Source organism: Camelina sativa, chromosome 8 (genome assembly GCF_000633955.1).
Source record: "Camelina sativa cultivar DH55 chromosome 8, Cs, whole genome shotgun sequence".
Classification (NCBI taxonomy): domain Eukaryota; kingdom Viridiplantae; phylum Streptophyta; class Magnoliopsida; order Brassicales; family Brassicaceae; genus Camelina; species Camelina sativa.
Genome location: NC_025692.1, coordinates 935722 through 948748, shown reverse-complemented (window position 1 = coordinate 948748; position 13027 = coordinate 935722). Strand labels below are relative to the sequence as shown.

Sequence of the window (13027 nt, the reverse complement as noted above, 5' to 3'; positions counted from 1 at the left end):
CCGACAATGGGATGAGCGGGTTTGACACGAAGTGCAGGCGATGTCAGGACAATGCCAGCTAACATATCTTCAATAGAGGGAGATGAAGCTGCCTATGTTAACACAAGGTAAACCCTTAAAGTCAGGACACTGTAAACAATACAAAATCTTGAAGAGAGCTTCAAAGGTACGAAATTAAAGTACCTTCAAAACCACAGCTCCACCAGTAGAGTGACCAAAGAGGAAACACGGTACCCCCGGATTCTCAGACCTAATCTTTTCCAAGAAAGCTTCCTATAGAATTCAAATCAAGACACCAAATCAAGATGGAACATTTCTCTAGTTTCATAACCAAAAAGCCAAAAAAAAAAACAACTAATGTCTGTAAGAATGTGTGAACTTACGGTGTCGGCAACAACATAATCAAGAGAAGGAACATAGCCATGCAAACCATCACTCCCACCGTGACCTAATAAAGTAACATATGGCGACCTGTTCAGACCCACAGTTTCAGAACAAAATATGAAAATGAAAAAAAAGAAACAGAACAAGCTCGTGTCCATACCAATCCAGTCCATAGCGTATACACCTAAATGACTAGAGTTTAGCTGCTTAGCGAATTGAGAATATCTTCCACTGCACATTTTAAGAAAATTCACAGAATGAGAGATTCATTGATCGAAGAACAGAGATTTAATAAAACGAACTAAAATTGAAAAAAAAAAGTATATATTTTTTCACCTGTGTTCATTCAATCCATGGATAATAATCAAAATCCCTCTGAAAACACAAATACAAATTTCAAAATTCAAAAGTCAAAATCGGTACCAGAAGAAGAACTTAACCGGAGAATTCTAATTTTGTGCATGCAAGGCTAATTACCTAAGTTCGCCGGAGAGAGGCAACCAAGACCGAGAGAACAAAGCGTTACCACGACGGCCGTAAAACAAAGAGCTGTTCCAACGACAAGAGATCTCTCCATCTCCGACCATCTCAACGCCTTCCGCTAACGAACGACGTCTAGCCGTGTCTTCCTCCTCCAGCTTCCAAGCCATCTTCCGTCTCCATCTTCTCGAAGGAGCAGGATCAGCCTCCTCTCCTTCCTCCTCCTCCTCTTCCGGCGTTGAAAGAGGCGAGACACGGCGACGAGGACGGAGACGGAGAACGAGGAGAAGAGAAAGAACGAGAGAGAGAACGAAGACGAGACACTTCCTTAGCGTTCTCAATATAAAAATTATCCGATTGCTCGCTCCTGATGTCAATTGCTCCATTTCCCCCGACGTTGACGCCATCGCCGGACAAAAAAAATTCACAAATCGTAAAAATAATAAAAATGGAAAAAGAAGGAAAGCGTGTAACAGAGAAAAATGTCAGAAAAATTAGGGGCAAAGGGTGGGGACTCAATTTATAAAGAGGTGAATAACTTTTTAATCTGATACAGCGGCGGAGTATCGTGGGAGTGACTACGTGTCTGTATTTGATTTGTTGTTGAACTAACGAGATATGTAGTAATGTTGTTGAGCGGTCAAAGTCAGAGATTTGGACGGTGCTGATACGGTGTTTCCGCGAGGGTTCGGTCAAGAACCGTTGATGAGTTGGATAGAAACGATATAAATGGTCCGTTACGGGTTATACGACATTTAATTAATTGACTCGCGCGACTTGGCTTTAAAAACCGCGTTTTGAGAAACTGATTATTGTTTTTTTTTTTTTCGCTATATTAAAATTGATATTATATCCTTTTATTTCGTTACATTGAATTTGTATGCCTAATATGTTCAATTTGACACATTCTTATTGATTTATTATTATAATCATATGATCGTGTATATATTATATACTTTATATATATGTAAATAAAACTATACACACGAGAAAGTGAGAAGCAAGCTGAGTCACAGGAGATAAATCAAATCATTTAATTTAATGGATTAAGTAGGATTTTGGAACATGTTGACCAGACGTTGCCACTAGGCATCATCCTCACCAAGTGATTCATTTTCTTGTTCATCCAACTGTTAATCACACGTCTTTTAAAGATAACGATGCCTCTTTATTAGTATCACATTTCACATACTTATTGGGATCCCCATAAGGAGTTGTTGCTTTCATTACATATTTAGTTTTGGAATGTTTGCGAACAAATAAATGGCAGGTAAAGATATGAAACACACGATACTTGGGAAGTAGTCGCCGCACGATGCCACAATCCAACCTTTTAGGTAAGTACAATAAATTAAAATTATACATATACCATCGACTCTTTTATTTTTTTACCAAAACATGTTCATCGTATTTACAACTAATTTTACTTTCGTTAATAAAGAGTATAAACAAAATTTACAACCCGTTATATAATCCATATTTCTGAATTGGTAGGTCGAGTATACTTTCTAATTAAGTTGATTTTTCTTCAAATTTCTGTGTGTTCAATTTTTTTTTTTCTCATTAGATGGTAATTTTCTAGTCCACACATCGACACATGGATATAGCCTAGGAAGTAGGATAATGGGTTGTAGTAAAGCACATGAAAATAACACAATAAGACAATAAGAGACGTACGAGTGCCAATAAGCCTCAAAAGTCATGAATACGATTAGCACTAAGTAAAAGTCAGAAACTGATATTTCATTACCATCATATTCAAGAACACTTCGTTGAAATTTCAAGCCGTAAGATTTCAACAAAATCTTTCTATCTCTCTATAGCACTAAAGTATAATACTGTCGTTTTCTCCCGCGAGCCTCACCAAAAAATGCCCATTTTAAGAGAACAAACAAACGAATGAAATAGTCTGATGGTTGTGGTGACGTGTGTTGTTCATACTGCTCTTGCAAGAGAAAGCCAGAGAGTTGTATATCGATTACCCGTTTTCTCCGACTATGATCCGTTTATGTAGTCAAGTAGAAGCCGATCCAGCTCAAAATGTTGACATAGAAGTTTCTGCAAACATCAGCAATAAGGGATTTCATTAAAGCCTTAAGAGAATCAATGCAGCCATTATAAAAACTGATTTCTTGCCAATTGTGTCAAAGCATGTAAACCTTGGTTATGGGTAAAGAAGGTGCAGCATCAACATAAAAGTCTGGGAACCGAGAGACTTCGACACCCTTTTCGAACAATATGTATGTTGGAAGCTGAGACATTCCACCTAATATGTGTTACACAATATGATCAGCTGCTTCCACAAACAGAGACTCTAGATGTGTTTTTGGGTTTGTGCAAATAAATGAGTTAGTGAAGAATTATTACCGGCAAGAGATATTCCAAACTGCGCTGCAGTATTAGGGAAAAGTCCAAGATCAACAGTTCCGAAAGACAAAAGATTATTCGAGTACCTGAAGAAATGGAAGAAGAGTGAGTGAGTGTGTCTCTTACGACTAACAGTGAAACTGGGGTGTTTTCTTAATTAGTACACAAAGCTTACGTGATGGAGAGCTCAGGAAAGCATCGGCTTGAACGAACACACTTAGATGAACTACATGCAAAGAATTCTATCTGCAAAAGGTGTGAAAGGCACATCATCTCAAAAGTAGCAACAAGCCTACAACAGAAACCCCTTTTGCCCCAAACGTTCAGTTTCATTACATTGTTTTACTAGATGTTGCAGATCAGTTCTGTTTCTTAATGTATTGATTAAAGGTATGAAAGGCATACCTTTAATCATAACCTCACTGATTCGGAAAGAGCAACAACATTAACAAGTAAGTAGAAGATAAAAAGCCAGTAGTTGCAACGTACCAACCAGTATTTCGTTGTGCTCCCATCTGATAGCAAATCCTCCAACTGCATAGGTGTTAGCTTCTTCGCAGTTCCTGCAAATCGTTTAAGAATTTTTCAAAAAATACAACTTTTGGTTCCCAAAATTTCACAGAAAAGCAAATAACTTGAAGAATCTTCCCCATACCTAATTTACTAAATGCTGGCTGTTGAGCTAATAGATATATCACTGCAAAAGGAAACATTCAAATCAAACTTAGAAAGACTCAATCGTGTTAGATCTATTAACAGATTGAAATTGAGCTCACCTGAAAAGATGACACTAAACCAGATCGCCACTCGATAATCCATAATCAACGACACAGCTATGAGAAAGATCTGGGAAGGAGTAAATCAAATGTGTATCAGCAGATTTCACATGAATCTTCAAAAGTGAGTAACAATTTCGGAATCTGAAATCGGGCGAGAGTGTTGTTAACCTTAGCGTAGAGTAAACTATCGGCAACGAAAGCTTCCCATGTTTCCTCTCTCACCATCTACAAAACGAATTTTGCACAAATCAATGAAGTAAGAAGTGAAGAAGTAAAGAGACTTTAGCAAAGTTCGCTTGATATACAGAAGAAGAAGAAGAACACAGACCTTGATAGCGGAAAACATAAGGAACGCTAGAAACGCTTGGATTTCTCTGTCGAAGAGTCGATGCGAAGTGTAGGGTGCGGCGGAGCTACGAATCGGAAGGTAAGAGAAGAAGGCCATGAAATGGAGGAAATAGTAAGGATCTGATACGATCCGACTCATTGCTTCCATTACTCCTTCACGCTTCTTCTCCATTTTTGTTTTTTTTTTTTTGCTCTCTTCTTCGTGTCGAAGAGCTGCAAACTTGCTGAGAGTCTCTAAAAAAGGTATTATTATTGTTTGAATATACAGTAGACGTCATGTCGTTTTATATTGTAGAAAACGGCAAGGCGTTTATATACAACATAATGTTTGGGCATTGTAAGAAACGGCAAGGCGTTTTATCACACTACATACATAGTTTTGAGGGTGGTATGACTTAAGAGCATCTCTCATGCGTGGCTCAATTTTCTCACATTCTAAATGAAATTTTAAATAACAGCACAATCAAGTCAATAATATAGCAAAACCATGGCTTAACCAATGGCAAAGACAAGACAAGACTCAAGAGACTATTATTGTTCAATCTTGATGTGTTGAACAACATAGAAGTTCCAAAAGACATTGTCTTGCTTGATTGGATTTAACAAAAGAAAGAGAGTATTTTATCACCCATAAAACAGAGAACTGATCTGAGTGAACTGAATTAGACCAGCAAAAGCAAAAATGCGGAGAATCTCATCTAAAACAAATCCATTTTTCTTCGAGTCTGGTCTCATTATCGAGGCACGCTTAGGCCAAGCTCTGCAAGATTCATGAGAGACATAGATTAGCATATGTGCCATCAAAACATATATGTTTCAGTTGTCTTCTTCAATCAATAATACTACTACCAAAAGTTCAGAAAAGAGAAGATGAAGAAAGAGCAGCACCAAAATGGCATCTTTCTCATCTTTAAGCCAATACAAGATTCTTATGCAAAAACAATTCTTTCAAAAGCAAGAACCTATTTATGTTTATGTGACCAACGAATCTATGTCCCTGTAAACACTAATAGTACACTAAACAAAAACTCTGAAAACTGCAATAGTCCTAATGAAACTGCACAATGTGAAAGGAAATAGCAAAGCAGGATCAAAACCAATGTGAAGCAGGACAAGTTCGAAAGAGCGAAAATTTTGAGATCTGTGAGAATTCTCTGAATTCAATGTCAACACTCATTTTTGAAAAGATGGGTATCAAAGTTGCACAGAGCTATCCAACAAAAGCAATCTACAAAGTCGTTCGGTTATAAACTGCTACAGATCCTAGTCATATAGGGAGGATGGAACGAGAACTAGGAGAATCAAAGCTCTAATTTTGATACCAAGAGTAGACAACATGTAAGTTCGAAGAGTAAAAAACAAAAAAAAAAAGGTTGCTTACAGATATACTAAACACAAAACATTTGGAAGAATATCAAACTCCTGGATTCGCACTGCAGAGCATACCCTGAGCTAATGACCTAGAATTCTGTGAATCGATACCGAGGCACGAAGTCAATCTAGCTGAAGCCACCGCACTATACAATGGAAGCAACGATTGAAGTGATCCCAGCTGACCTATCGGCCTATCCAAAGTCAACAAAAAAAAAAACAAACCTTTAACAAAATACACGAATACGAATCCACAACTCACATTTGGGACAAAAAAAAAACAAATCAAATCAATCAATCGGTTGATTTACCTCGAAAGTCCAGGAGAAGGAGGGACGCCGAGAAACGATGAAGCCGATTTGGGTCGAACCGATGGCTTGTTCATTGCAGATCTAAACATAGAAAACGCTGGTTTAGACAAAGATCGACATCGAGAAGCCATTTTTGCCGGCTAACGAAACGAATCTGAAGCTGAGATTTTGATTTCTAGGTTTTAACACTCCGAGCAAGAAATAGGATTGGGTTTTTACGAGGTTTAACCCCAAAACGACGACGTTTCCCATAAAAGTCATTGAAAATTAAATGTCATGCTGTCCCACAGTACTTCTTAAAAACAACACGACGTCTTAAATTAATTTAATTGGATCGCGAATATTATGAGGTTGGTGGACTTTGCCTTCCGTGTAACGCCGTATTTTGTGATCTCCTACACGTCGCCGTTATTCCACACGTGTGCCATCGTTTCATACAAAGAATCTTCACCAAAAAAATACATGACGTGTATAAGTTAACTGTAACTATATTTACACAACATAAATATACATATATCGCATATTGCATAATCTCCAACTGTTGTAACGGAATTCTTAAAAATCAAATGGAATCTGTCGGATCGAATCAATTATCTCCGTACGTAAGTAACCGAGACCAACGGTATTTCTTGGCTCAACCGGTGGCAGATAGGATACTTCGAGCTCTCCGTCACCGGATCCGTCTCCTTAACCGTCCAAATGGCGGAACTTTTCATGTTCTCGGTGCGACGTGTAACGTTTACACGGTGACGCTAACGGCTACACCGACTTGTACTTGTCCCGACCGTCAGAAGCCGTGCAAACACATCTTGTTTGTTTTGATACGAGTTCTGGGGCTTCCTCTCGATGATAAGTGTCTAAGGCAACGGAGACTCCGTCCATGTCTCCTCTCCCGCCTGCTCTCAGCACCGACACGGCCTGATTGCCTCGCCAGTTTCCACCTCCAGCAACGGTTTCTTCAGCTTTTCTCAGCCGCCGCTTCTCAACCTGGCAATACTACTAACTCATCCTCATCCACCAGTAAAATGGTAAGACTTTTTTTACCCTGATATACACTTGCCATCGTATGGAAATTCATTAAACATTTTGTTTAATTAAAATCTAACCACGTCGTTTAAATACAAATATTTCTAAAAGAAAATGTGAATATCTAAATCTTTTACATGTATATAATTAGTGGTTACGTTTTTCTTATCCTAAATAATCAATGTGTAAATATATTTTTGTAAATATATCATTTGATATATTGAATAGGAAAATGAGGTGGACGAAGAGCCAGCAACATGTCCAATATGTCTAGACGATATTAACGGAATTAAAAGTGTAAACGGCGAAAATGGTGAAGGCGAGGAGAAGGAACTCACGGTGGTCAAGTGCAGAGTCTGCAAGAACAAGGTACATGAAGAATGCATGCTGGCATGGAGGAGGAGTCGTGGACGGCGGCCGGGCATCTGTGTTGTATGCCGTGCACGGTGGCGAGCCAATAGTTCTAGTAAGAGTCCTAATGTTGGTGGTAGTTACGACAACTGCCAAGGTAATTGTTACTTGAATCTTGCCCCTTACGTTGATGAAGAGGAGAAGGATGGTGTTGGCACGAGCCAACGGCCATGTTGAGGACGTTGAAGGATTGATTATTGTGATTCTTATTATCATTTCAAACAAAATACTGTACATTTAACAACAACAAATATTGTAGGTCTTAATTGCATATATAAGATTTATTGTTTTTTACATATATGTTCAATGATTATATATTGAGATAACCAATTAGTATGGTTTCGCCCTCGCAATATATCAGTAAAAAACCATACAAATTTTGGCACGTTGAGGGAGAACGGTTAGGTACTTTAGTTGATGTAGTAAAAATTTGTTACTTTTGCGTGTAGTGCAAAATTTTAGCAACTTCTGTGGATTTAATTTTGAGGACTTTAACCAATGGTAGATAACAAATGATTCTGAGGATTTAATTTTCTCTTGGGGAAAATACAGAGATTTGCAACTTCCAATGCTTGGGATCACGTTGTAGAGCAGAGGTGCGGGAGGCAAACGCTGACACTGAAATTCAAACTTCAAATAGTATATAAGCTCATTGTTTTGAGAGCCCTCTTATTCATTTTCTTGGATTGTGTAAGATATTAAGTTCTAGAAATAGTATATACTATTAATCAAGTCAACTACTAAAAATAAGTAAGTATGCTGTAGTACTTTGTGTAGGAAAACTGACTAGGTGATATTTTTAGTAGCTGTGGTTTACATGTTGAATAATAATGTAGTAGAAAAAAACAAAACAGAGGCAGCTTTTGGAAAAGAAAACTATGGGCCATAATTGACCAAACATAGATAATTAAGGAGGTATCTTCTGAAATATGAGAAAAGTTATTATCATACCTTGTTGGCTTGTCAATCCAAAACATTGTTTTGTCTGGTATACTTAATTAGTCAAGACTTTTGATTGTACAAAATTAAAAGTCATCGATTGCCTTGTCTTGTTGTCTCTTTGCTGGTTATTTTTTTGTCTAGTTCTGTTGATGATGATCACTCCAAGAAACTTCAAAGAACCTCTCTGATCCGAGAGTTCTATATGTCAACAAGCTCTTTTCTGATGTCCATGTAAGTGATCAAGTTCTGTTTCTGGAACAATCTTCATAAATTAGTCAATTAGTTACAGTTGATGTATTAGTCAATTAGACAAAAGTAATATTGTTTTCAGGAGAGATCCGTTTAGTTCAATAGAAATCTGAGCTCCTTTTCAGGTTGTGATGGATCAAATTCGGGGTTTGCGGTTTCTAGGCCGAGGAGAAACATGTTCTCGAGTTGTTCTTCTCATGGTTCTGGTTGTTGCCTTCGTTTTAGGCCTTCAGTATTTCGAGCTCGCTCCATTATCTATTGTTTCACCTGGAAACGGAAACGTTTATAAGTTCAGAGATTCCAATAACACCACCAAAAGTGCTGAAAATGAAACGTTTCTTGCATCTCAAGAAGAAGCATCGTATGGATTCAAACCAAATAATAGCACAAGGGAAGTCTTGAAGAGTTTTGAGCACAAGTTTTTGAATGATTCTCCCAAAACAGAATCTTCTCGGCAAAGTAAAGGCAATGAAACCACCACTAGTTCTCTGCATTCTCTTCAACCCAAAATCCCTAGAATCCGCAAGAAACATGAGCAGAGGAACACCAAAAAGCCACCTTTAGTTGTCATATCAATAACTCAGATGAACAATATGATGTGGAAGCGGCATAATGATCCAAAAAATTCACTTGTATGCAAATAATTTTACCGTAAGTTCCAAATTTCTTATTACTCATAACTCGTTCATTACCTGTTTTTCTACTTTTTCATGTTCATAGGCACCTCTTTGGGGATCAAAAGTGGACGAAGAGCTTAAAACTGCAAGAGACGAGATTAAAAAAGCAGCTTTGGTCAAGAAGGGTGATACCCTTTATGCGCCTCTCTACCATAACCTATCCATTTTCAAAAGGTTTTTAGCGTTTAACAAATCTAAGCAAATATTAATTATATGGGTAGTAAAGGCCTAATTTCTTGTGTCAACGTTTGATTTTAAATTTATGTATGTTTTATTAACAATGGAGAACACAACAGTAGTTTAGTGTTTTTTTAATCTTGGTTACTGTGCATTTAATATAATCTTTTATTAAAAATATGAATTTGTGTTTCTTAATGTAAACAAAATAGTAGTATTGAACTACTACGATAAACAACCACACATAAATCGATACGTTTAGAACAATTTATTGACTTAGTGTCGTTGGTCTTTGCTCAATCAGAATTTAAGACCAAATAATATATGCATGCTGTTGAAGAAAAAAAAAGGTTTATATATCAATGATCGATCTCTTGTAGGAGCTATGAGCTAATGGAACAGACTCTGAAAGTGTACGTCTACGCGGAAGGGGACAGACCAATCTTCCATCAGCCAGAGGCAATGATGGAAGGGATTTACGCATCAGAAGGATGGTTTATGAAACTAATGGAGAGTAGCCATAGATTCTTGACGAAAGATCCCACCAAAGCTCATCTATTCTACTTGCCTTTCAGTTCCAGAATACTTCAACAGAAACTTTACGTTCATGATTCTCATAGTCGTAGAAATCTTGTTAAATATCTTAGGAACTACATCGATCTTATCTCTTCCAACTACCCTTTCTGGAATAGAACTCACGGCTCTGATCATTTCTTCACCGCTTGCCATGATTGGGTATGATGCTCTTCGAAACCCTGATCTTTTTTTTTTTTGCATTATTTAAGTTTCCTTTTTACAAGCTAGCTAGCTAGAATAATGTACATTTATGTTTAAACTTTTAAATAGTACATTTATATTTTTTTAACAAAAAAATGGAAATACATTTTTAAAAGCAAAAAGAAAATATAAATTGGCGTTTTAAAGAAATATATATTAATGTAAGTTAATATTTGTTATAATATATAGGCTCCAGCTGAGACTAGAGGGCCATACATGAACTGCATTAGATCACTCTGTAACGCTGATGTCGGAGTAGACTTCGTAGTCGGAAAAGACGTCTCTTTGCCGGAAACAAAAGTCTCTTCGTCACAAAACCCAAACGGAAAAATTGGAGGAAACCGTCCTTCCAAGCGAACCATCCTCGCCTTCTTCGCCGGAAACCTACACGGTTACGTCAGACCCATCTTGCTTAACCATTGGTCTTCAAGACCCGAACCAGATATGAAAATATTTAACCGGGTCGATCACAAATCGTACATCCGGTACATGAAACGAAGCAAGTTCTGCGTTTGTGCTAAAGGTTACGAGGTGAATAGCCCTAGAGTGGTGGAGTCGATTCTTTACGGCTGCGTTCCGGTGATTATCTCTGATAACTTTGTGCCACCGTTTCTTGAGATTCTGAACTGGGAATCTTTCGCTGTATTTGTGCCGGAGAAGGAGATTCCTAATCTGAGGAAGATTCTTATATCGATCCCGGTGAGGAGATACGTGGAGATGCAGAAGAGGGTGTCGAAGGTCCAAAAACATTTCATGTGGCATGATGGTGAACCGGTTCGGTACGATTTATTTCATATGATTCTTCATTCGGTTTGGTATAACCGGGTTTTTCAGACGTTTTAGCCATATGTTTTTAACCAGGATTATCGGTTGGATTGTTACATCAATTTACTTACTCTCTCTGTTATTTAACTACATCAAATTAAGATTGTAGATTACTGATTTTTATTAGCCAAGACATGATTATACAAACATAGATAAAAAGGAAATTAAAATAAAATATACATTTTTAAGTTAATGATTTTTTTTAACTGAAATATTTAATTTTAACGAAATTATGAAAATATTATTATAAATTAGCAGAATTTTTCTTTCGTTTTTGGGCGAGTGTGTAAAAATTTTAAATTACCGTTAAAACTATTCAGTTTTTTTTTTTACCGTTTCATTACATAAACTAAGGGAAAGCGGCAAGACTTAATCGGAAGATTGCATCACTTTTCTAGGAATCGTTGTCGGATTCTTCTTTCGAGCAGAAAAAACAAAAAAAAAAAGTAGCTGAGCTAAATCTGAGCTATATTCATGGCGACACAGGGAAGACCAAGTTCAGCTAAGAGCGAGCCACGCGATGGATCTTCTTCTCTTTCATCCAGAGTCAAGATCGATCCGTCTATTAAGGACAAGAAGAAGATCGCTACGACCTCTACCAGTAGCAGACCGATCATGTCGGATAATAAACCCAGATCCTCTGTTTCCACCGTCACTGCGAAACCACAGGTATCAAATCGGGAAAAAGTCTCTGTTTCCACCGTCGCGGCGAAAACACAGGTATTACATCGGGAAAAAAGTCTCTCTGTTTTAAAAAGTTATTTTTTTTTTCTGATTTGGTGGGTTCTCTAAAATTTCTTTATAGCTTTGATTACTCTTAAGGATTAAAGCCGATCTCTGGGTTTAAAGGCTGGCCATTGCTAGATATCAGTTATTGGTTGATTCGGATTAGTGGTAGATGGAACTTATTAATTGACGATGGAATTATAAGGAGAACTCTTTTATCATGAATTCAGCATTCATGACGTGATATTTCGATTATTGTTGTTTCTAGGTCGGACTTGTAAGATATTAATATTGCAAAAAACTTTTGTGAAGGCAAAGCCCAAAATACCTGTAAAAAACACAGCAACAACATCTGCTGCAGCAGCCAGAGGGAAAGCCAAAAGAGAGAAGAAGGTTTATTCATTACCCGGACAAAAATTTGATATTCCCGAAGAGGTTATAAGAGTAACATCTCTAATGAATGCTTTACTAATATCTTTCATATTCTTGGTTCTTAATTGGTTTCTCTGTCTTTTTGTATTTGCAGAGAGAGCCCTTGAGGATATTTTATGAATCCTTGTCGAAACAAATACCAGGGAGCGAAATGGCTGAGTTCTGGTGAGAAACAACAAGTCTTTATGATGGAACTTTATAATACATTGTTATTGGCTTCATTATAGCATATAGTATGGTCTTAAATGTGTTGAAACAGGCTAATGGAACATGGTATGTTGTCTCCGGATAAGGCGAAGCGAGCCTTTGAGAAAAAGCAGAGGAAGATGAAGCAAATTCGGATGGGGACACCGACTAAACCTGCACCAACGTTTACTAGCAAAGCGGAGAGTTCTCAAAGAACATCTGCGTCCACCAAGAACAGCGGTTTAGATCCGAGAAAGAAAAAGAAAGTCGTTGATGATGACGACGATGATGATGATGATTTCATCCTAAGCCACAAGAGAAGGAAAGTGTAAACCATACAAATTTTTAAAAAGCTCTGTTTCGTTCACTTAGGTAAACATGTCCAATAGCAGATCAGATCAAGAACCTTAAGTTATATCTTAGCGTTCATCGAATAAGTGATCAGAGATCGTTGTTGTAGCCTGTAAGGTCCTTGTCAATGTACCATTGAGATGTGTAGATGTTGTTGGTGTAAAAGCAAAGAATCATGAAACACAATTTTAGTAATATCTTAACCTAA

At 37.4% G+C, this 13027-nt stretch overlaps 6 protein-coding genes across 10 annotated transcripts in view; 3 read left to right on the top strand and 3 right to left on the bottom strand.

Moving 5' to 3' along the window:
- The window catches only part of LOC104705433 (caffeoylshikimate esterase), a 2489-nt gene extending 1137 nt beyond the window's left edge, over positions 1-1352 (bottom strand). Inside the window, exons 1-5 of one of the 2 annotated variants that reach the window (XM_010421442.1) lie at positions 862-1352; positions 721-759; positions 545-615; positions 384-448; positions 184-273 (exon numbers count right to left, since the gene is read on the bottom strand). In XM_010421442.1, coding sequence (XP_010419744.1) covers positions 184-273; positions 384-448; positions 545-615; positions 721-759; positions 862-1271 — 675 coding nt within the window. In that variant the 5' untranslated portion in view covers positions 1272-1352. The remainder of the gene's footprint in view (positions 1-183; positions 274-383; positions 449-544; positions 616-720; positions 760-861) is intronic. The other variant, XM_010421440.1, reaches the window with a different exon arrangement.
- LOC104705432 (thioredoxin-related transmembrane protein 2-like) lies at positions 2551-4593 on the bottom strand. Its single transcript, XM_010421439.2, has 9 exons — positions 4339-4593; positions 4179-4235; positions 4008-4077; positions 3887-3928; positions 3721-3794; positions 3407-3477; positions 3232-3317; positions 3024-3130; positions 2551-2922 (listed from the first exon to the last, which is right to left on the bottom strand). The coding sequence occupies exons 1-9, from the start codon at positions 4528-4530 to the stop codon at positions 2860-2862; spliced, it is 762 nt and encodes a 253-aa protein (XP_010419741.1). The 5' UTR covers positions 4531-4593; the 3' UTR covers positions 2551-2859.
- Positions 4772-6256, bottom strand: LOC104705431. Of its 2 annotated transcripts, none has more exons than XM_010421438.2 (3): positions 6041-6256; positions 5805-5923; positions 4772-5118 (listed from the first exon to the last, which is right to left on the bottom strand). In XM_010421438.2, the coding sequence occupies exons 1-3, from the start codon at positions 6169-6171 to the stop codon at positions 5093-5095; spliced, it is 276 nt and encodes a 91-aa protein (XP_010419740.1). In that variant the 5' UTR covers positions 6172-6256; the 3' UTR covers positions 4772-5092. The 2 variants fall into 2 exon arrangements, with proteins under 2 accessions (XP_010419740.1, XP_010419739.1); XM_010421437.2 differs by having other exon boundaries at positions 5740-5923; positions 6041-6255.
- LOC104705429 (mitogen-activated protein kinase kinase kinase 1-like) lies at positions 6564-7766 on the top strand. Its single transcript, XM_010421436.1, has 2 exons — positions 6564-7068; positions 7295-7766. Exons 1-2 carry the CDS (start codon positions 6607-6609, stop codon positions 7652-7654), a joined length of 822 nt encoding a protein of 273 aa, XP_010419738.1. The 5' UTR covers positions 6564-6606; the 3' UTR covers positions 7655-7766.
- LOC104705428 (probable glycosyltransferase At3g07620) lies at positions 7859-11250 on the top strand. 3 transcript variants are annotated; one of them, XM_010421434.2, is made up of 5 exons: positions 7859-8650; positions 8794-9300; positions 9389-9519; positions 9903-10257; positions 10489-11250. In XM_010421434.2, exons 2-5 carry the CDS (start codon positions 8800-8802, stop codon positions 11140-11142), a joined length of 1641 nt encoding a protein of 546 aa, XP_010419736.1. In that variant the 5' UTR covers positions 7859-8650; positions 8794-8799; the 3' UTR covers positions 11143-11250. The 3 variants fall into 3 exon arrangements, with proteins under 3 accessions (XP_010419736.1, XP_019083830.1, XP_010419737.1); XM_019228285.1 differs by having other exon boundaries at positions 8751-9300; XM_010421435.2 differs by having other exon boundaries at positions 7859-9300.
- Positions 11487-13027, top strand: LOC104705427. Its single transcript, XM_010421433.1, has 4 exons — positions 11487-11844; positions 12163-12285; positions 12377-12447; positions 12542-13027. The coding sequence occupies exons 1-4, from the start codon at positions 11599-11601 to the stop codon at positions 12798-12800; spliced, it is 699 nt and encodes a 232-aa protein (XP_010419735.1). The 5' UTR covers positions 11487-11598; the 3' UTR covers positions 12801-13027.

Bases quoted from the DNA above. Each gene is read 5' to 3' on its own strand.
- LOC104705432 (XM_010421439.2), bottom strand. From the start codon at position 4,530: ATGGAGAAGAAGCGTGAAGGAGTAATGGAAGCAATGAGTCGGATCGTA. The intron at 3,795-3,886 runs GTATGGGGAAGA...AACGATTTGCAG, and splicing joins GCCAGCATTTAGTAAATTAG to GAACTGCGAAGAAGCTAACA. The intron at 2,923-3,023 runs GTTTACATGCTT...TGATGTTTGCAG, and splicing joins CTTCTTTACCCATAACCAAG to AAACTTCTATGTCAACATTT.
- LOC104705427 (XM_010421433.1), top strand. From the start codon at position 11,599: ATGGCGACACAGGGAAGACCAAGTTCAGCTAAGAGCGAGCCACGCGAT. The intron at 11,845-12,162 runs GTATTACATCGG...ACTTTTGTGAAG, and splicing joins CCGTCGCGGCGAAAACACAG to GCAAAGCCCAAAATACCTGT. The intron at 12,286-12,376 runs GTTATAAGAGTA...TTGTATTTGCAG, and splicing joins AATTTGATATTCCCGAAGAG to AGAGAGCCCTTGAGGATATT.
- LOC104705428 (XM_010421434.2), top strand. From the start codon at position 8,800: ATGGATCAAATTCGGGGTTTGCGGTTTCTAGGCCGAGGAGAAACATGT. The intron at 9,301-9,388 runs GTATGCAAATAA...TCATGTTCATAG, and splicing joins ATGATCCAAAAAATTCACTT to GCACCTCTTTGGGGATCAAA. The intron at 10,258-10,488 runs GTATGATGCTCT...TATAATATATAG, and splicing joins TCACCGCTTGCCATGATTGG to GCTCCAGCTGAGACTAGAGG.
- LOC104705431 (XM_010421437.2), bottom strand. From the start codon at position 6,171: ATGGCTTCTCGATGTCGATCTTTGTCTAAACCAGCGTTTTCTATGTTT. The intron at 5,924-6,040 runs GTAAATCAACCG...GACTTTGGATAG, and splicing joins CCTTCTCCTGGACTTTCGAG to GCCGATAGGTCAGCTGGGAT.
- LOC104705429 (XM_010421436.1), top strand. From the start codon at position 6,607: ATGGAATCTGTCGGATCGAATCAATTATCTCCGTACGTAAGTAACCGA. The intron at 7,069-7,294 runs GTAAGACTTTTT...TATATTGAATAG, and splicing joins CCTCATCCACCAGTAAAATG to GAAAATGAGGTGGACGAAGA.